The 18,333-nt window shown below is 51.6% G+C and overlaps 9 protein-coding genes across 9 annotated transcripts; 3 read left to right on the forward strand and 6 right to left on the reverse strand.

The window, feature by feature from the left end:
* Positions 1–14: 14 nt before the first annotated feature.
* Positions 15–1,700, forward strand: BO87DRAFT_425535 (Zn(II)2Cys6 transcription factor; the record flags this gene model as incomplete). Its single annotated transcript, XM_025627309.1, has 2 exons — positions 15–827; positions 873–1,700. 2 exons carry the CDS (start codon positions 15–17, stop codon positions 1,698–1,700), a joined length of 1,641 nt encoding a protein of 546 aa, XP_025480336.1.
* BO87DRAFT_376191 (oxidoreductase, short-chain dehydrogenase/reductase family) lies at positions 1,675–3,030 on the reverse strand. The gene is made up of 4 exons (XM_025623233.1): positions 2,745–3,030; positions 2,173–2,678; positions 2,047–2,083; positions 1,675–1,998 (listed from the first exon to the last, which is right to left on the reverse strand). Exons 1-4 carry the CDS (start codon positions 2,792–2,794, stop codon positions 1,758–1,760), a joined length of 834 nt encoding a protein of 277 aa, XP_025480337.1. The 5' UTR covers positions 2,795–3,030; the 3' UTR covers positions 1,675–1,757.
* Positions 3,031–3,453: 423 nt separating this feature from the next.
* On the reverse strand, positions 3,454–5,244 carry BO87DRAFT_376192 (aldehyde dehydrogenase family protein). Its single transcript, XM_025623234.1, has 4 exons — positions 4,770–5,244; positions 4,244–4,716; positions 3,777–4,188; positions 3,454–3,717 (listed from the first exon to the last, which is right to left on the reverse strand). Exons 1-4 carry the CDS (start codon positions 5,169–5,171, stop codon positions 3,604–3,606), a joined length of 1,401 nt encoding a protein of 466 aa, XP_025480338.1. The 5' UTR covers positions 5,172–5,244; the 3' UTR covers positions 3,454–3,603.
* Positions 5,245–5,414: 170 nt separating this feature from the next.
* On the reverse strand, positions 5,415–6,340 carry BO87DRAFT_458685 (type 1 glutamine amidotransferase; the record flags this gene model as incomplete). Its single annotated transcript, XM_025628891.1, has 3 exons — positions 6,070–6,340; positions 5,783–6,009; positions 5,415–5,705 (listed from the first exon to the last, which is right to left on the reverse strand). Exons 1-3 carry the CDS (start codon positions 6,293–6,295, stop codon positions 5,415–5,417), a joined length of 744 nt encoding a protein of 247 aa, XP_025480339.1. The 5' UTR covers positions 6,296–6,340.
* A 435-nt stretch (positions 6,341–6,775) lies between these two features.
* Positions 6,776–8,643, forward strand: BO87DRAFT_376195 (glutamine synthetase family protein). The gene is made up of 5 exons (XM_025623235.1): positions 6,776–7,371; positions 7,426–7,688; positions 7,746–7,798; positions 7,848–8,528; positions 8,581–8,643. The coding sequence occupies exons 1-5, from the start codon at positions 6,957–6,959 to the stop codon at positions 8,609–8,611; spliced, it is 1,443 nt and encodes a 480-aa protein (XP_025480340.1). The 5' UTR covers positions 6,776–6,956; the 3' UTR covers positions 8,612–8,643.
* Positions 8,644–8,850: 207 nt separating this feature from the next.
* Positions 8,851–10,307, forward strand: BO87DRAFT_307523 (alanine racemase domain-containing protein; the record flags this gene model as incomplete). Its single annotated transcript, XM_025619396.1, has 4 exons — positions 8,851–9,006; positions 9,077–9,193; positions 9,267–9,807; positions 9,886–10,307. 4 exons carry the CDS (start codon positions 8,851–8,853, stop codon positions 10,305–10,307), a joined length of 1,236 nt encoding a protein of 411 aa, XP_025480341.1.
* On the reverse strand, positions 10,305–12,244 carry BO87DRAFT_333697 (dienelactone hydrolase). The gene is made up of 3 exons (XM_025620423.1): positions 11,780–12,244; positions 11,253–11,690; positions 10,305–11,190 (listed from the first exon to the last, which is right to left on the reverse strand). Exons 1-3 carry the CDS (start codon positions 12,024–12,026, stop codon positions 10,412–10,414), a joined length of 1,464 nt encoding a protein of 487 aa, XP_025480342.1. The 5' UTR covers positions 12,027–12,244; the 3' UTR covers positions 10,305–10,411.
* A 411-nt stretch (positions 12,245–12,655) lies between these two features.
* Positions 12,656–14,993, reverse strand: BO87DRAFT_376198 (putative MFS transporter). The gene is made up of 4 exons (XM_025623236.1): positions 14,542–14,993; positions 14,327–14,489; positions 13,218–14,279; positions 12,656–13,164 (listed from the first exon to the last, which is right to left on the reverse strand). The coding sequence occupies exons 1-4, from the start codon at positions 14,747–14,749 to the stop codon at positions 12,855–12,857; spliced, it is 1,743 nt and encodes a 580-aa protein (XP_025480343.1). The 5' UTR covers positions 14,750–14,993; the 3' UTR covers positions 12,656–12,854.
* A 1,539-nt stretch (positions 14,994–16,532) lies between these two features.
* BO87DRAFT_307161 (uncharacterized protein) lies at positions 16,533–18,130 on the reverse strand (the record flags this gene model as incomplete). Its single annotated transcript, XM_025619385.1, has 2 exons — positions 16,533–17,624; positions 17,678–18,130. The coding sequence occupies 2 exons, from the start codon at positions 18,128–18,130 to the stop codon at positions 16,533–16,535; spliced, it is 1,545 nt and encodes a 514-aa protein (XP_025480344.1).
* Between the last annotated feature and the right edge of the window lie 203 nt (positions 18,131–18,333).

Raw genomic sequence — 18,333 nt, forward strand, 5'->3', positions numbered from 1 at the left:
CTTATTTCACACCAATGCCGCCTAGTAGACGGCCGCGTACCGACCCCATCGTCCGCGTCCGCACCGGTTGCTGGGCCTGCAGACGCCGCAAGAAGAAATGTGATGAAGTCAAACCCATCTGTGGGGGATGCGTGCGGAATAAGCTCACCTGCCAGTGGCCGACCATCATCCCAGGCCAACCCAAAGCCAACAATATCTCCTTCATGCCTGAAGAGGATGGCCATCACGATCGACAGTCAAATGAAGATGGATCCCCTCGACAGATGAGCGTGAACCGGGAAACGTCCAGCTCGATCGAGTCCCGTTCTACCTCCCCATCTTCCCCGGAGGAGATACTACGGGAGTCCAACTCCCCGGAAGACACGTCTCGCGAGTCTCCTGCATCAGGTCCCTTGGTTTCAATGGACCTTACTCCAACTTCTGCCATCGGCAGCAGCCAAGCCCTAGGAACGTCTGCCACCGTTAGCAATCTACTCCCCCGGAGCCTGTCCATGTTTCCCGGCCATGGACCTGATTCCTATCAGCTGTTGAGCCACTATTTGGCCACGACAGCAGACTGCATGGCCAACGGCTCTACCCCGATTAATCCATTTTTGGTCCAGATCGTGCCACTCGCTTTCAGCAGCGATCTCCTGCTCCAGCTGGTTCTGACGCAGAGTGCTGCCCATCGGGCGTTTCGCTGCCACAAGGAGTCTGACGAGGTGGCACAGAAACACTACACCTCAGCCCTTCAGCTATTCCGAAAAGGTGTTACCGATTTTATTGACGGGAAAGAATCAAACCCGCTCATGCTGACGGTAGGGGCGTTGGTGATGTGCTTTACAGAGGTATGGCTACATTACAAGGTAACTGAACGTGGCTAACTGCTGCAGACGGCCAAAGGCGATATGAATGGCACGATATTTGACCACCTGACTGCTGCTAACTCTCTTCTTATTCGACTGCTCTCACAAAGTGATACAGCGGTACCGAAAGACTTAAAAGACTTTGTTATCGAATACTACACCTACACTGCTGCTGTGAGCATGATCTCGGTTGATGCTCGTGTCAGTACTCAACTGTTCTTGAACTTTGATCTCGAACAGCGGGCGCGTCAGCTGCTGCAATCGGAATACGTGGGGAATTTATGTGGTTGCTGGCTGGAGTTGCTGCTGCTGATACCGTGCATTTTCGACCTAGGTCGGCAATGGATGATGCACGATGGCCGACCAGCTATGCCCACTGCAGATGATATTGCCATGTTCAGCTCGCTGCAAGTACAGATCATGCGGTGGACACCATATGCCTCGGTCAGCCCGGAGGTATTTCTGGCAGGGCGGATCTTCCAGCAGGCGATGCTCCTTTACCTGTACACCGCGCTAGGCGGGTTCTCCCGGGCGGAGAACGGCATGTATCAGGGGCTAATAGAGACCGCGGTTACAGAGGCGATGACTTATCTAGGGCAGCTGTCTGGGACCGCGCGGATCAACTCCGGGCTCTGTTGGCCGATTGCTGTGGTGGGGTCGTGCTTAACCAATGCAGAACACCAGGATAGTCTACGCCGCCGGCTCACCATTATGGTAAACACGTTTGGCCTTGGCAACATGCAGAGGACTCTACTCATACTGGAACACATGTGGCAGATGCCGCTGGACGAAACCGGCCCATGGAACATCTGCCGCGCCATGCAGCGGAATCAAATATGGATATCGTTTGCCTAATCAACCAGTCTATCATACAATCATCACTCATAGCATCCTGACCAGACAGGTCGTTGCTTATTGACCCAAGTTCTTGGGGGCCTCAGTAGCAGGGCCCTCAGGAGTCACATACGCCTTAGTCAGACCACCATCGACGACGAAGTCCGCCGCATTGACGAAGCTGCTCTCATCGCTAGCCAGGAAGATAACGGCGTGGGCCTGCTCAATGGCCTCTCCGAAACGACCGGTCGGGAAGTGAACCTCGCGACGGAAGCGCTTCTCCTTGTCGTCACCGAGCCAGTCCTGCAGAAGGGGGGTGCTGCATTCATTAGCTTCATCCCAGCATGCACGGAGGGTATATACTCACTTAAGCGGAGCGGGACACAACGAGTTGAACCGGAAACCTGCATCATCACCATCAGCACCATCCCACACACACAGCAGCAGCAGCAGCAGCAGCAGCAGCAGCAGCAGCAGTGTAGCAGCAACTCACCCTCCCTAGCATGCACGATCGCCAACTCGCGAGTCATAGCCAACACCGCCCCCTTACTAGCCGTATACGCCAACTGAGGCGTAGCAGCACCAACCAAAGCAACCATACTGGCCGTGTTGATAATACTTCCCTTCTTCTTGCCATGCTTCCTCAGACTCTTGACAGCATGCTTGCATCCATACCACACACCTTTGACATTAATGTTCATGGTCAAGTCCCAGATCGCCTCGGGAGTCTCCTCCGAGTCACCATCCTTAGCATGCATAATACCCGCGTTGTTGAAAATGACATCCAATCCACCCCAGGCATCCAAATGTCCCACAGCAGCTTCCACATCCGCCTCCTTGGAGACATCGACAACGCGAGTCTCCACCTTGCCGGAACGCTCGGGCACAACCTCGTTCACTTTGTTCAGGGCCTTTTCGAGCCCGGGGCCGCTGATGTCAGTCATCAGCACGGAGGCGCCCTCGCGGAGCATGAGGATGGTGGTTTCGAGACCGATGCCTCTGCATGAAATAGTATTGTTAGCTTCATTGCTTCCCAGGGGAAAGAGAGAGGGGGAGAGAAATTACCCCGCAGCACCAGTAACGAGCGCATTCTTTCCAGCAAGTCGTCCAACCATTGTGCTAGATTATAAGATAGTCGTCTGTGTATGTATTTATGTGTATTCTTGCAATAAAGTGAGAAGTAGAATCAAAGTCAAGTCAAGTCAGGGAATCGTGAAAGCGAACCGGCCACGGTTATAAGTACGACCACAGTACCCCTTGCTCGATAACCACTTACCTAATAAATAAGCTAAATAGCTACCCCTCCATCTCACCGCCGTTCCTCACAGTACTACTGTGCAGATAATAGCTGGGTCCGCTCCACTGTCTGGCGCTGTATCAATCCGCCGGCGTCGGAAGCGCGAGCGCGCCCGATAGCCCGATAAGCAGCTAGCAAGCTAGCTGGCTGGATGGATGATAAGCGGTGGGATGGGATGAGATGGTGGGATGGTGGGGTGGGGCGGAGGGGCTAAAGTTACTAAAAGTACCTACCCCGCGGTCCGGGACCGCGGTAGCTCATAGCTCAGCCTTCCCCTGCTTTCCTTCACAGATTAGCGAACGGATTTCAAAGGCATTGTTGGGTCAGGTGGGAGTGTAGTTGCGCTTTTGGCATAATTTGCATATTGAGCACAATGTATCATTTAGAAGATACATGATTAATGAGATAGATGGGAGAGTTTGTTGGGAATGAAGATAAGGGGTTTTGTTTCTTGGTTTTGGTTATTTTAGGTGATCAATTTATTCAAGCGCTTTTTTTGTTGGTAGTTCTGTGATATGTCAAGGATGATTGAGATCTATTATTCTAGAGCTGGTGTGCTATACTCTTTGAAAGAATCATGATCATCATGCAACATCAATTAAGTTATTCAACTATTGAAAATATCTTTTATGCCTGCTGCTCCTTGATGTGGAAACTCTTCAACTTGTAGAACGCATTGAATCCCTCAGGTCCCAATGTACATCCCAGACCCGAGTTCTTCCATCCGATCCATGCGAGGTCCTACAAACATTAGTGACCCTTCAAAATTACGACTTCAATGTGTAGGGGGGAAAACGTACCGGACTCGGGTAATCACAACGGTTGATATACACCGTTCCCGCGTCCAACCGCTCAATCAACTCCTCTCCCTTGGCGATATCCTTGGTCCAGACACTAGCCGTAAGACCAAAGTCACTGTCATTCATCAAAGCGACCGCCTCATCATCTGAAGACACCCTCATGATCGGCATGACAGGACCGAACGTCTCCTCCCTCATGACAACCATATCGTGAGTAACGTTAGTCAGAACAGTAGGAACCTGGTAGTTACCCTCCGCAGGAGTGTTCTCGAACGTGGGGTTCTGTGGCGTGGCGTTGACGGCACCCTTAGACAGGGCATCGTCGATGTGCGACTGAATGTTCTTGAGTGCTGCCTTGGAGACCACCGGACCGGTGGTGGTGGACTTGTCGTGGGGAGAACCGAGCTTGTATCTTCATTCGTCGCGTTAGAACCAGATCTGATTTTTTGAGAATGCGAAGCACTCACGTAGCCAATTCCTTCTGCACTTCCTCCACGAACTTATCATGCACGTCTGCGTGCACGTACACCCGCTCCACAGCACAGCAGCTCTGGCCCGAGTTGAAGACGGCGCCATCCACAAGCTGAGCAGCCACGTACGGGATGTCCGCATCGGGGCGGACATAAGCGGGGTCATTTCCGCCGAGTTCGAGGTTTACGGGGACGATTCTGCGAGCGACTGCTTCGCGGATGCGGAAACCGCCAGATGTGGAGCCAGTGAAGGAGATGAGCTGGATTTGAGGCAGTTGGACGATCTGGTCGAGCACGTCGGGGGAGCCGACGTGGACGAGCTGGAGGACATTAGGAGGGAGACCGGCTTGGGTGAAGTAGGTGAGAAGGCGTTCGCCGAAGATGGGGGTCTGAGGGGACGGGCGGAGGAGGACAGTGTTTCCGGCGAGGAGGGCGGGGACGAGGGCGTTGATGGTGACGAGGTAAGGGAACTGAGTCGTTAGTGGTGGTTTGTGAAATTATGAGGTGGAGGGAAGATTCTTACGTTCCATGCGGTGATGATCAGAGTCGGTCCGACCGGTTCCTTCTTCAGGAACCGCCTGAAGCCGTTCTCCGGCGTGCCAGGGAGAGACTTGAGGCTTTCCTCTGCGATGCTGAGGATGTGATCTCCACGCTTGCGGAATGTCTCGATTTCTTTGGCGCTAAAGGCGATGGGACGACCCATCTGGGTGGTCAGCTCTTCTGCAAGGGTATCTTTTTTGGCAGCGATCAGGTCCAAAGCCTTGAGGACAATTTCCTTGCGCTGAGCCAGCGTGGTCTGCTTGTATGTGCGGAAGGCATCTTGCGAGGTTTGAGCGACCTGGCGGGCCTCGTCGAGCGAGAGACCAGGGTGCTCGAAGATGACCTGGTTGGTGGAGGGAGAGAGAGTGCGAATTGCGTTTGACATTATGCAGTGAAAAGTGATGGGGGTGGCGTGTATGGAGTAGAATGAGGAATTGTAGATAATTAATGAGGGGTAGTTCTTATAATGGACGATAAGAGAAAGAGGGAGGAGAGCTGTGCGTATCTCGGCGACCAAGTGGCGCGGTCTACTAGTGGACCGCGGTCCCGCGGTGGGCCTTTCTCCAATTCGCAGCACCAACAATCACTGACTGAACATAATAGTAATGTTTCTTCTCAAGTTATTCTATTACTCTAATATTCCCAAAGCAAACCGACACATCGTCTCCGCAAATACTAACCCATCATGCGCTCTCGCCATCCTCGCCATCGCATTCTCATACAGCGCCTCTCCCAGCATCCCCTGTCTTAACTTCAACAACTCCGACACCATAAATTCATTATACTCTGGATGACCCTGGACACAAAGAATGCGCTTGGGGACATATAACCCCTGAATACCACAGATCAATGTAGCTCCCAGGTTGACACATCCAGGCGGCACCTCATATACGATATCGCGATGCATCATATGTATAGCCTGCAACAATGAATGTAACCATTAGCATACATCCTAGCCACAAATACCAATTGAACAACCGGAAGGAAAAAGAATACCAAAGTATCTTTCCCCACAAGCCGTTTCCCAGCACTCGTCAAATCCACCGACTCAACAGCAACCTCCCACCCCGATACATTCGGACCGACGCGGGCTCCCAGCGCACGCGCAATAATCTGGTGGCCGAAGCAGATCCCAATTACAGGTTTATGATGGATGAGATAGCAGTCTTGAACGAATCGAGTGAGGGTGAGGATCCAGGGCTCATCTTTGTAGGAGTCGTGTTCTGTAGACTGTTTAGCGGCATGTCTTATGCGAATTCTGGGAAGTGTTTGAAAGCACATACTGCTGCCAGTTAAGAGGACGGCATCAAAGTCCTCTGGCCTGGGATAGTCCACAAATGGCTGGACCACATTGATCTTGGTCAATTGGAGAGAGACATCTGCATTGATGCGCCTGAGACCTTCCTTGAAGTGGGATTCGAAGATGTCGCCATAGGGGCCATATTTGGTTTTGATGGGGTCGATGGGGGTATCGCATTCGAGAATGGCTATACGGAGGAATTGTGACATGTTGTATATACTAGTGGAGTGGTGATGTTGGAGGTGCCAGTGTGGATGTGAGAGCTATTGAGAATATGTTCGATACTACTACTATGGTCTTCTACTACTATATGTTTCGCCTGGCATAACCGCGTTCAATTGCATTCATTACGATTGCCCGCTGTACCTGTATGCCTGGCTACTAGTTGCAGCTACTGACCGCAGAACCCAATGGAAATTTTATTCTAAACTCATTTTCCAAAGCAAAGAAAGCAGTCTGTATGCACGGAGTATATCCGAGGCAAGTATTCCGCACCTCACTGTGACCCCTCACCCTCGCGATAAGATAAGCGCGGTCCCAGCAATCCCCGCAGCGCGCTCCGATCGGAACCGCGTCATTCCAACCAAACACAGGCCGTCTATACCAAGTCAAGTCCCCAAATTCGAGACCAACTGATTCCATGAGCTTCACATTACACTATAGAAATACGTTTCCGACCACCGGACCCGACGGCGCCGCTATGCCGTCGCAATCAAGGCGATCAGCCAGCTCCTACGTAGACACTCACTAGACTAGTTCCCCAACCCAGCCTCCAAGCGCACCTTTAAGTAGCAACCATTCCAAGAAATGCCCCCATTCTACGCTCCCTTACAATCATCCCCTTAATTCTAAATTTTGACGATATACACAATGGCTACGACAATCACAGCAGAGGACCTTTCCAACCTCCTCGCCAATGACATCAAAGTCAAAGTCGCCGGCGTCGACTGCGACGGCATCCTCCGCGGCAAGGTCATGTCCAAGGAGAAGTTCCTAGGCATTGCGCAAAAGGGATTCGGCTTCAGCTCCGCCGTCTTCGGGTGGGACATGCAGGACGTGCTCTACACCACCGAGGCGAACATTGCGCCGGCCGACTCGGGATACGTGGATTTTCTGGCCGTGCCGGATTTGAACTCCTTCCGTCGGATACCCTGGGAGGATGATATTCCTTTCTTCCTGGTGAGGTTCGTACAGAACGATAAGCCGGTTTCGGCGGATGGGCGGAGCATGTTGCGGTCGATTTGCGATAAGTTGGCGGCGAATAATTGCAAGGGAATGGCAGGAGGTTAGTCAATTCTCCAAGAAGAAATGACGCTGGAAGAGTAGCTGACGTATGCAGTCGAATTGGAGTTCATGAACTTCCAGACCCCCTCGGAAGACGGATACGGCGCCAATGGCTCCCAAACCCGCGACATCGCCGCCTTTCTCGATAAGAATGCCCCCGGTGCGCTGCGCCCCTTGACTGCAGGCAGCTTCTCCTACAGCGCGACGCGCCCAGTGGCATACAAGAAATACTTCTATGATATCTTTGATACCAGCGCGCGGTTCAACTGCGGCATTGAGGGATGGCACACTGAGGGTGGACCGGGCGTGTATGAAGCGGTGAGTTGAGTTGGCTTCAATTGAGTTGTGCGGACCGCGCTGAGCTAACCAAATCAGGCATTGAAAGTATGCGATGTGAGCGACATGGCCGACAAGGTGTCTCTGTTCAAGTATACTCACTACATGCCTATTATTTCGATATAGTAAGCTAACGAACAGACTCCTCGCAAAATCCATCGGTGTCGAACATGGAATCACGCCCTGCTTCATGGCCAAGCCCATGCAAGGCCAACCCGGCAGCTCGGGGCACATCCACGTCTCCCTTACCGATCTAGAGGGCAAGAACCTCTTCGCGCGCGACACTCCCGATCCCAATGCTCCCTGGGCCGACGCAGCCGGACTGTCCGACCTGGGCCGACAATTCCTCGCAGGCGTGCTGGAAGCGCTTCCGGACATCATGCCGCTATTCGCACCTACTATTAACTCGTACAAGCGGCTGGTGGAGAACTTCTGGGCGCCGGTGAATATCAGCTGGGGATTGGAGGACCGCATGGCGTCGGTAAGAATTATCACGCCGCCCGTGTGTAAGCCGGGAGCGACTCGCTTCGAGGTGCGGATCCCTGGCGCGGACCTGCACCCGCATTATGCGCTGAGTGTGATTCTGGCGGCAGGATGGAGGGGCGTGGAGAAGAAGTTGGATATTAAGGTGCCGCCGGTCAATGTGCAGAAGGCGGGGAAGATCAAGGCGGAGTTGCTGCCGAATACATTGGAGGAGGCGCTGAGGAGATTCAATGACAAGGCGAGTGTTGCGAGGGAGATTCTCGACCCGGAGTTTGTGGACTTTTTCACGGCGACGAGAGAGCACGAGTTGAGGGTGTGGAGAGAGGCGGTTACGGATTGGTAAGTCCTTCGCTTCTTAACTTTCATTGACTGATTGCTGACCATTCTATAGGGAGTTTAAGCGTTATATCGAGACTGTATAGATACCTTTGTATAGATCAATTCCATTATTTACCTGTTGATTTGTTCTGCCAGCAGTGTAGTCCTTAGTAAGCGGAGCTGATAGTCAATGCGATTCTATCGGCAGTTGATTAGATGGCCCCACATCCCTCCACATCTCCAGCAAAAACTATATAAGAATCAGGGACAGCCCACATCTAGCTACTTGAACCCTCAATTGCGCCCAATTCCCGAATATACCACCACAGAGTGTACTACAGAAATGGACTTCTCCCTCCAATCCCACACATCCTTCATCGGCCGTCCAGCCAGCGACCTCCCAACCCCATCTCTAGTCCTCAGCAAACCCGTGCTGGAGAGAAACATCAACCGACTACAACAAGACGTACAAGAGCTGGGACTATCATTCCGTCCCCATGTAAAGACATTAAAGGTGTCCCACCATTCCATCTTATACCTAAACATCACAAACTAATATAACCCAAAAGACCCTCGAAATAACCCGCCTCATGCTCTCCAACGGCCTCCACCGCGGCCTCATCGTCTCCACCCTCAGCGAACTCCGCGGCGTACTCCCATTAGCAGAGGAGGGAATTCTCAACGAGGTATACTACCCTATCAGGTCCCCAATCCCCATCCCCAACCCACAATCTAACCCAAACCTGAAACTAAATAAAGGCCCTCTACGGCCTCCCAATCTACCCCTCCGCCCTACCCCACCTCCACTCCATGCGCAAATCCCACCCAAATCTCAACATCCTCCTACTAATCGACTCACCCCAACACATCCCTATCATCGAATCATTCAACAACTCCATCTCAGATGGTATCCCTCCCTGGCCGGTCTTCATCAAGCTAGACGTCGGATCGCGCCGCGCAGGCGTAGACGTATACTCCCCTGACTCCGGGCCCGAACTAGAAGAGCTAGTGCACGCTGTGGAGCAGAGTAGCGCGGTAGAATTGTACGGGTTCTACTGCCACGCGGGACATTCGTATTCTGCGAAGGGGGAGGAAGAGGCGGGGAGGGCGTTGGGGAGTGAAGTTTCGGGTGTGTTGCGGGGTGTCAAGCTGATTAAGAACCGTGGTGGGAAGAAGAGAAGGATTGTGCTTTCGATTGGATCAACGCCTACAGCGCATGTTGTTCGTCAGGTTAAACAGTTCCTGACTGAGGAGGGGAATGCGAATGATGATGTGGATGTCGATGTGGAAGTTCATGCTGGTATGTACTTCCCCGTTTATAACCCCCTCATAGAGCCGTAATGCCTTGGATAATGCGAAGCTAATAATTCCGGTATAGGAAACTACCCAACAAACGACCTCCAACAACTCAGCACCGATCTAATCACCCCCGCAGATCTGGCTGTCCGCGTATCGGCCGAAGTATGCAGCGTGTATCCGCGTCGCAACGAGGCGCTGATCAATGCCGGGACGGTGGCGCTGTCGAAGGAGACGAGCGCGGTGCCGGGGTTTGGGAGGGTAGTTGAGAGGCCTGAGTGGGGGGTGGTGAGGATGTCGCAGGAGCATGGGATTTTGGGGTTATTGTCTGGAGGAGCGGGGGATGGGGAAGGGAAGAAAGTGGAGGATGTGTTTCACGTCGGACAGAAGGTCATGCTGCATTGTCAGCATGCGTGTATTACTGCGGCGCAGCATTTCGTGTATTATGTAGTGGATGGGGAGGATGTGGTTAGGGAGACGTGGGTTCCTTGGAAGGGGTGGTAGTAGTGATATGAGATTGATTGAAATTGGCAAAGAGGCGAAATCCAAATGCAAGCTAAATACACACAAAAACACTCAATCACAGATACTATGCAGGGTATACACGCTCATTCATCGCTTTTCGTGTCCTCCACCGTAGCAGCAGCCGGATTAACCGGCTTCTCTTCCTCGCCATTCTTCTCTGCGTCTTTCTCCTTCTCATCCGCCTCCGCTCCATGATTCTCCAACGCATCCTCTCCCTTGCCATTCTGCTCCCTCTGCACCGTCTTCCCCTTACTCTCCACCTTCTCTGTATCACTCTTCGCCATCTCCGTCCCCGACTCCTCGACCGGCTTATCCTTCCCGCGCTTAGCCTTCGCCCGGCGGATCAACCGGTTATGGTAATCCCGGCCTTCAGCCTCGGGGTCCTCTTCGACGATGCGTCTGGCAGCTTCGCGTCCAACAACTGGTAATCTGTCCACTCCCTGTGGTGCCCCGTCCGGTATGAACTTCGGATCCAGGAGTCCGATTTGCACCAACACGCTGGCTTGGTCCCAGTACATGTGTTCCGAGTACAGTCTACCCGCGCGCAGACTGACAATGCTAACTAGGACAATCTCGACCCGACGATCCGTCGGCGGAACGCCAGGTAGCATCCAGGGTATCTCCTGAGTATGTTCAAACGAGGCATACAGCTCATCAACGATACGATCCGCCCCCACAGTGCGAGAAATCAACCGCAGCCGCATCGACGGAGGCAACTTGCGCAGAAAGTGCTGTTCATAGAAGCGACGCAGCGCATGTGTCCCGATGCCACCGCTCATGGTAGGCGTGCAAGTAAGTGTCGGGTTGAGATGACCGACGTACGGCTCCATAGCACCAGTAAGATTCATGGAGAAGAAGCGCGCTGTACCAATCAGCCCTCCACCCCCAATACGAATTTTGTTCAAAGATACGTTGGGATCTTACCCTCAAGCTGCTCCTCCCACCTATTCTCCAAATCCAAATCCTTCCCAAACGCCTTCCTCAGCACCTGCAACGTCCGACTAAACGCCAAATCCGACGCCAACCGATCAAACTCCTCCAGATCATGCTCCGCGAACCCCGGCTGCGCCGACTCATACGTAAACGCCGGCCAGCCGATCTGCAACCTCTCTCCCGTCCCGATACCAGGGTTGATCTGCTTCGTCGAGCGATGTCTCTTCCCCTGCAGCCCAATAACCGTCGGAATAGTCACCACGTCCACCGTATCTCCCGCTAGATGTGTCAACACGCGCACTGAGAACGGGAATCGCGATCGCGTATCAGGGATCGTAGTGGGATAGTATGCGATGAGGGCCGCGAGACGGCTGCAGTTTGTCGACTTGAGGTAGTAGTCGAGACAGTAGGAGGCGGCGTCGCCGAATGCTATACACCACAAACCCCAACAGTTAACCCTACTCCTACTGCCTTCGAATAACATACAGTAAACCGGTGAACGACGGGAATGTACTCACCAATAACAGCATAATTGTCCCCCACGCCCAACCCATCCTTAACGGACTTCAACCGCGCCTCATACTCCTTCCCCCCATTATTATACGGCGCATAGACAACATCAAACCCCTCGTCGGCCCAGGCGCGCAGCGTCTCGGTATCAAAGTCGGGGGTTTCGGCGGAGACGCAGACGCGGGCGGTGCCCAGGTTGGCGTTGTTGTAGATGAAGCCGGTTGCGCCGGGGGCGTTGATGGATATGGAAGCCATAATCGAAGAATCTGCTGCTTCAGAAACTACTATGTATGTATATTAAGGATTAAGAATGTACACATAGAAAGAAAGAGTGAGGATGAAGCAAGCGCAAGTGTAAGTAAGTAGTAGAATGTGTTTGGTATGGTTGTTGGTGTGGAGCGCGGGCCGCCGGATGGCTACGTCATGATGACGACGCCGGCAGGGCAGGAACGGAGCAGGCATTTGGACATTTACTGGTAGTTATACTTGGGAGATATTCTTATGATTAGGATTGGGTTATTGTTGGTATTGTGACTACATTGTTACTTTGTATCCCATCTGATCAATAGGATGATGGGGACATCTGACGTGGATTCATCTGGTCAGGCGGATGTCTCTGCCGCTTGCCAAGAGTGGAGAGATGGTGTAGATTCTTGAGATTCTGGACAGAGGACTGCATATATTTCCTTTCGGAAGATAAACAGACAGAATTGAAGTAAGAGAAAAGTTATTAGAAAGATGAAGGATAGTACTGGAAGATACTTCGATGCTATAGTTACTCTGTTCCCTATGAAGCATAGATGTCATCCTACATGCCATAGAGGCAGAAGTATACGGATGGATCCAAACCTTAATCGAACCATGCTTCCCCATCGTATGATCCTCTAATCTGTCTGTGGAGCCGTACTTCGTGCTTCTCATTACAATAGACTATTGATATCATACCCGTTATGAACACAATTACCCTGTAAAGCCACGGTAAGCTTCATCAAAGGACAAGCATGCGCCATGTACACCATGCACCATACTCCCACTGTATCCATCTCGTAACATATACGAAATAAACATATTGACAACCCCCAATCAATCTTCGTAGTCTTCTTCGTCGCTCTCCTCCCGAATCAACCGCTGTCGTTCCTCATCCTCCTCCAGTTCCTGCTCCCGTGCCCGTAGTCGCCGCCCGGCCATGTACACAAACGATACCAGCGCGGTTCCTACCACAAAGCCAGCGATGGCAAAGAAGATGTTGATTGGAATGGGATTTCCATCAAAGGGTCCATGAGTCAACGCATCGAGTCCATACTGGGCAAAGTTGACCATTCCCGACACGCAGATGATGGTCCCATAGACTCTGCCAAAGGTGGCAAATCCGAATACCTTTGTCGCGTAGTCACTATTTACAACAGTAAGCAGTAGCGCCATAGAATAGTGGATGGGTGCACTTACGACATGGCCGAGTAATAGAGTGGTCGCAGCAAAACAAACAATGTAACGGTCACGTATCCTGTCCACAGAACAGGTACGGAGTTCAGGATACCGATGATCGTCGTCAGAACCACAATAATAGCCAGTACGGCAGGCACACTGATGTGGTCAAGGAGGAGGCCCACAAAGGGCGTGGAAATAATCCCACCAACCGGCAAAGCAACATCGAAGAAGCTGTTGATCTGAACAGCGAGTTCATCCGAGTCGAGCATATACGCGTATTGAGCACGGATGGTGGCAATGAAGTAGTTCATCCGTAGCATCTGCAAGACCGTCATCAGAGTAATCAGGATGAACCACGGTGTGGCCATTTGCTTATGGGCAGGCTGGCCGTGGAGCGCCCCCCAAACGGCACTTGCAGCCTGGCGATCCTCTTCTCGTTGCTCCCGATCTTTCCGCTCCCCCTTGTCTCCCAGCACCTTGGCAATCTTGCGCATCTTGTCTCGGCGTCGCTCAGCGCGCTCACTCCGGACACGTCGCAGCTCCGTGTCGCTCTCGATATCGTCATCCGAGTCATGGATATCGAGGGTAGCGTCCTCTGCTTTCTCGATTTTCACTTCGAGTTCATGCGTACCCTGGTAGTCATGGGACGGCATGAGCGTAATCAACGCAACGAGAATGAAACCAGGCACTATGGTATAGCTTAGGAAGAACTTCCCAGGATCAAAGGATCCATTGGTCATCTCGTAGACCAGACGATAGAAGAGGTACACCGCTGCAGACGCATCGAAGGCACCAGTGACAAGAGCGACGATCGTACCTGCATACTTGGGAAACGCATTTGCGATCTGAAAAGAAGGCACAAAGATGAATGTACCTCCCAGTGCGAGGAAGAAGTTCCCCACCATGTAGCCATCGAACTGTGGCTGGGAGAAGGAGTATGCCATCAGTGAGCTACCAAGCGCAAGTAGCAGGCAGCCGGCAAAGCCACAGATACGTGATCCATAGCGATCAAGGATAGTGCCGACCGGAAGGGCAGACACATTGGCTGTGATGGAGCCGATGGTGAAAAATAGGTTCAACCTGCGAAAGTCAATACTAGCTCAGCTAGACCAGTCTTGAGGACCCACCTTAGATCCTGTTCGGAGCAAACTTCCACCCCGTCGCGTAATTCGTCCTCGCTACACAGATCTCGATAGACACCTTCTGCGACCAGAACCGGCTTCAAGGCAGCGAATCCGAAGACCACGCCTGCCGCGAACCAACACGCAAGTATAGTAACGATAACCTGGGCTAGAACGAGTCAGAACGATACTATTTATTTACATTATCTCAATTGACGTACCCAGTCGCTTTGCGGTCGAAACCTTATAGGCAGGAGTTCCAGCTACCTCGACCGGAGCAGGTGGAGGCTGGAGGACATCGTAGCTGATCTTGCGATGGATCGGAGCGAAAGGCTCACCCGTCACCGCGGTCGCAATGGTGCTATCATCCTGATGTTCAGGTTCCCGATCTACACCTTCGATGACAGAAACGTGCTGCACCAAAGACATTGATACGTCTATGATTTAGTATTGTCGCGGCAAACACGGGAGGGAGATTCCGTGGGTGGTTGTGGATGAGGTTAAGTAAGTTGGTAGCCCGGGCGCCATTCGAAACTTCTGGATGGTGCAACCCCCTTCGCCACATCCCTTACCCATGCGGGGATAGCAAAAACCGGGTTTTGGGCACAAGAATGCAAAATAGTGGGTCTTCTTCCTTATCGTCTGCTTTCATGCGGTGAAAGAGATGCCTGACAGTAAACTCAATGGGATGTTGATGGCTGGGAAGGACTGGGGGTGACACCTGCCTTGACCGTGCTGGTCGGCCGCTTTCTCCACCAGCTTATCTTACTCCACTTTTGCACAACTCTGCAAGATTCCGTGCACCAGGATCTCCAGATGCCTTTGTGAAACACACTTCTGTCTGTCAATCGTCGATTCAAAATATCGCTGAGTCATGAGAAGGATCTCGACTACACAATTACATCGGTCGGCAGCTAGGGATATCTCATCTGCACTTAGCAAAGCACCTAGTCAACTGTCATCATAGAGCGCAAACCAATCATTCAAGAGCTAAAGGCAGTGGCCCTAGCCTGTCATCCTACTCATTGGCTTATCTCAATTTAGACTCGCGGTATGGCGACATCGTGGCTTGACGAACCCTTCTAAACCGACCTATAACAGTGTAACCAGACTTCTGTATATATCGCTCGAGTGATCGTGCCCCTTATCGATCGCCAGAGAGGAACGTACATGATTCGTGCTCTGATCCACATACTACCAGGAATCCCGATGGATATTAAATCTTGAAAATGTGTTCTGTACGCCAGCAAGAAGTTTAACGACCCTGCATGGGTTGCATGTTATTTCCCACAAACAGGTTCTATCGACGAACCCACGGGGCCAAACATTCATAGCATGCTGTCCATATATTGTTATAATCTACTAGCTAAGAAGAACTAATAATCAAGGGTACTAGATGCACTCACGTCCTCTGGGGCCTTATTGCGACACGCCACGTCAATGCAAATACACAGAATGAGATGGAGATAGCGAACCGGACTAGTTGAAGGAAGTTCAGGCCTCTCCGTGTCCCCTTGTCACTCGAATTGTTCCCGCAGGTATTGTATCTTATATCTTCAGTATATCCGAAGGTATACTAAATATGACAGTACACTTGGCTGTTCTCCATTTGCTATGTGGAGGCACTACTGCAAATGCCCTCGACGTGAGTCAAGTGAGCATCTACTGACAACAACATATATTCTTCTAGTAGCACGGAAGAAGCATGATACCCACTCCGCCCTTATCCTCGGTCCATACCCCTATTTTGAGGCTGGAGAAACACTGCAAGATTATAGTGGGACACGCGTGTGACTATGATATGAGTACAGTCCCCTGGGCCTCAAGATATCAAACCATGACCCGGACAGCCAGATGATGGTCTCGTCGAGCCTACACCAGGGGATCGCCCTATGTGGGTGTGTGAAGCACTGACTCGAAATGGCGTAATTTGACCTGCATGTGATAACAGGTGCATACAGCAGGCAGATCAATAGCACATCGCCTGTTTCTCCCACTGGTGACAGGCCAGATAACGTCCGTGTCATTCCCTTCAACCTGATCAGGCAGCACCGCTAGCAGGGGGAGTTGATTGGGTCTTACCTGTGTCCCATTGCAAGTTACTTTGTTGTCTGGTGCTCGGTGCTCGGTGCTCGCAGCCTTGCTTACCACTCTGGCACAGATAGACTAATGTTATTATTTACGGTTTGTTGCCCTCTCGCCACCCACGACTTTAGTCTTCGACCTCAAATGCCTCCCGGAGTTGCATATCGTATTTGTCCTTGTCTTTCACCTTGGCATGCAGGAATGGAATCGCCCCTTCCCTCCAATAGCTCATATTGATTCGGAAGAAGTCACCGTCGTCTATGTGGCCCTTTGCGAACCTGGTCTGGATGTGGTCATAGAAGAATTGGTGGATGCCTAGAGGACTTCGCAGGCAGAGGCTGTACCAGAAAGTTCTTGTCTTCCATCCCTGTTCCATGACTGTCGAGAGTGATGGTTTTTGGTCTTCCTTAACGTGAAGCATCTTTTCTTGCTCAAGAAGGATATGCATAAACTCCTCGCGGATTTTGTTGTATGTTTCAAGATCTAGGTTATCCGCAGTCTGATCTGTGAGCCAGGTGGGAGGATGTAACATTTCAATTGGACGCGAACATGCCCATTCCAAGTTAATCACACATTTGATATTCCAATTACTGTCAACAAATATATCACTTGGATGGAGGTCAGTCAGCTGCAGGATGAAAGGTCCACGACGAAGTTCATGTTGGAAGAAATGCGGAAATAGGGCTTTCATTATTGTCAAGGCTGTGATCTGGTAGATACCGTCCTTTAGATCCATGACTGCATTGGGCTGGTGTTGCATGCGGCTGTCATGGCACGCAAGGAGATCAATCACGTAAGAGTCAACGGTTGAATACGTGAAGTCGCGAGGCATATCAATGGGAATACTCCTATTCTCAAGTTCCTGAATCTCGGAAGATAGAGGCCGATTCGACAAAGTTAGGTAATAATTTTTATTGATAACAAAAGACCCGATTCCCGGCAGGGAAACTCGAGCAAGTGTTAGAAAGATCGTGCTCAGATCTTGAAAGAGGTTCGCTCGCGATCTTTCGTCGCCGTGATGTGTGCTCCACGTATTTGAAAGTATTTGAGCATCGTCGATAAATTCCATCAAAAGATAGCCCATACCCGGATCACCAGGGTCATTGACGGGGTGCGGAACATATCGCGTGGGGATCTGATACCCGAAGAATGCCCGTAAGCGGCGGCGGAGGGAATGAAAACATCGGGCCAGAAAAGGCATGTTCTCGATATCCGTGAACTGGTTTGTAGTTAGTCAAAACCTCATGTTCTCACCAAACTGGATATGCTTACACATTGACCTGTTGACAGTCCAAATCCATATAAGCGTGGTACTCGAATGGAAGGGGCCGTCTGTTGCATCCATGCGTAGGTTCCAGCCTCGCAGCGGAGCTTTTCATCTGCATTACCGGGTCGGAAAGCCTCACCAATCCGATAAGGAAGCGGGATTCTGACAAGCATTTTGTTTGTGCCTAATTCATTATGTATATTTATCTGAACAGGAATACATAGGTTGAAGCTTCCGTGGAGCCACTCATCGGGTTGGGAAACCCGGCAAGCATCCCCTGACCGGAGGTTAAGATGATGCGACACCACTGTTTGGATCCAGGAACGGTGTCGGTAGACATGGTCAAGAAATTGATCCCGCTGGGATGGAAAAGTCAATTTGTGAAGAATATTACTCTGGTCATCTTGGGCCTCGGAGTATGTAATCTCCTGCTGTAGAAGTCGACGAGTCTTCGGCATCGGTGTTGTAGGGGAAAGAAAACAATTGCGAGACCAAGGGTACCAGGAAGAGTAAAGTTACTGGGGTCGTATTACTTCCGCAGGACTTCAGAGACGCGATCACATGACCTTAGATCGATCGACAGGGATCGAGGTCGCTTGGAGGAATCACTCTCGTCCCAACCTCAGGCCGGATAAGACGCACAACATCACATACATTAGGC

This window comes from Aspergillus neoniger, assembly GCF_003184625.1.
Source record: "Aspergillus neoniger CBS 115656 unplaced genomic scaffold BO87scaffold_14, whole genome shotgun sequence".
NCBI classification, from domain to species: domain Eukaryota; kingdom Fungi; phylum Ascomycota; class Eurotiomycetes; order Eurotiales; family Aspergillaceae; genus Aspergillus; species Aspergillus neoniger.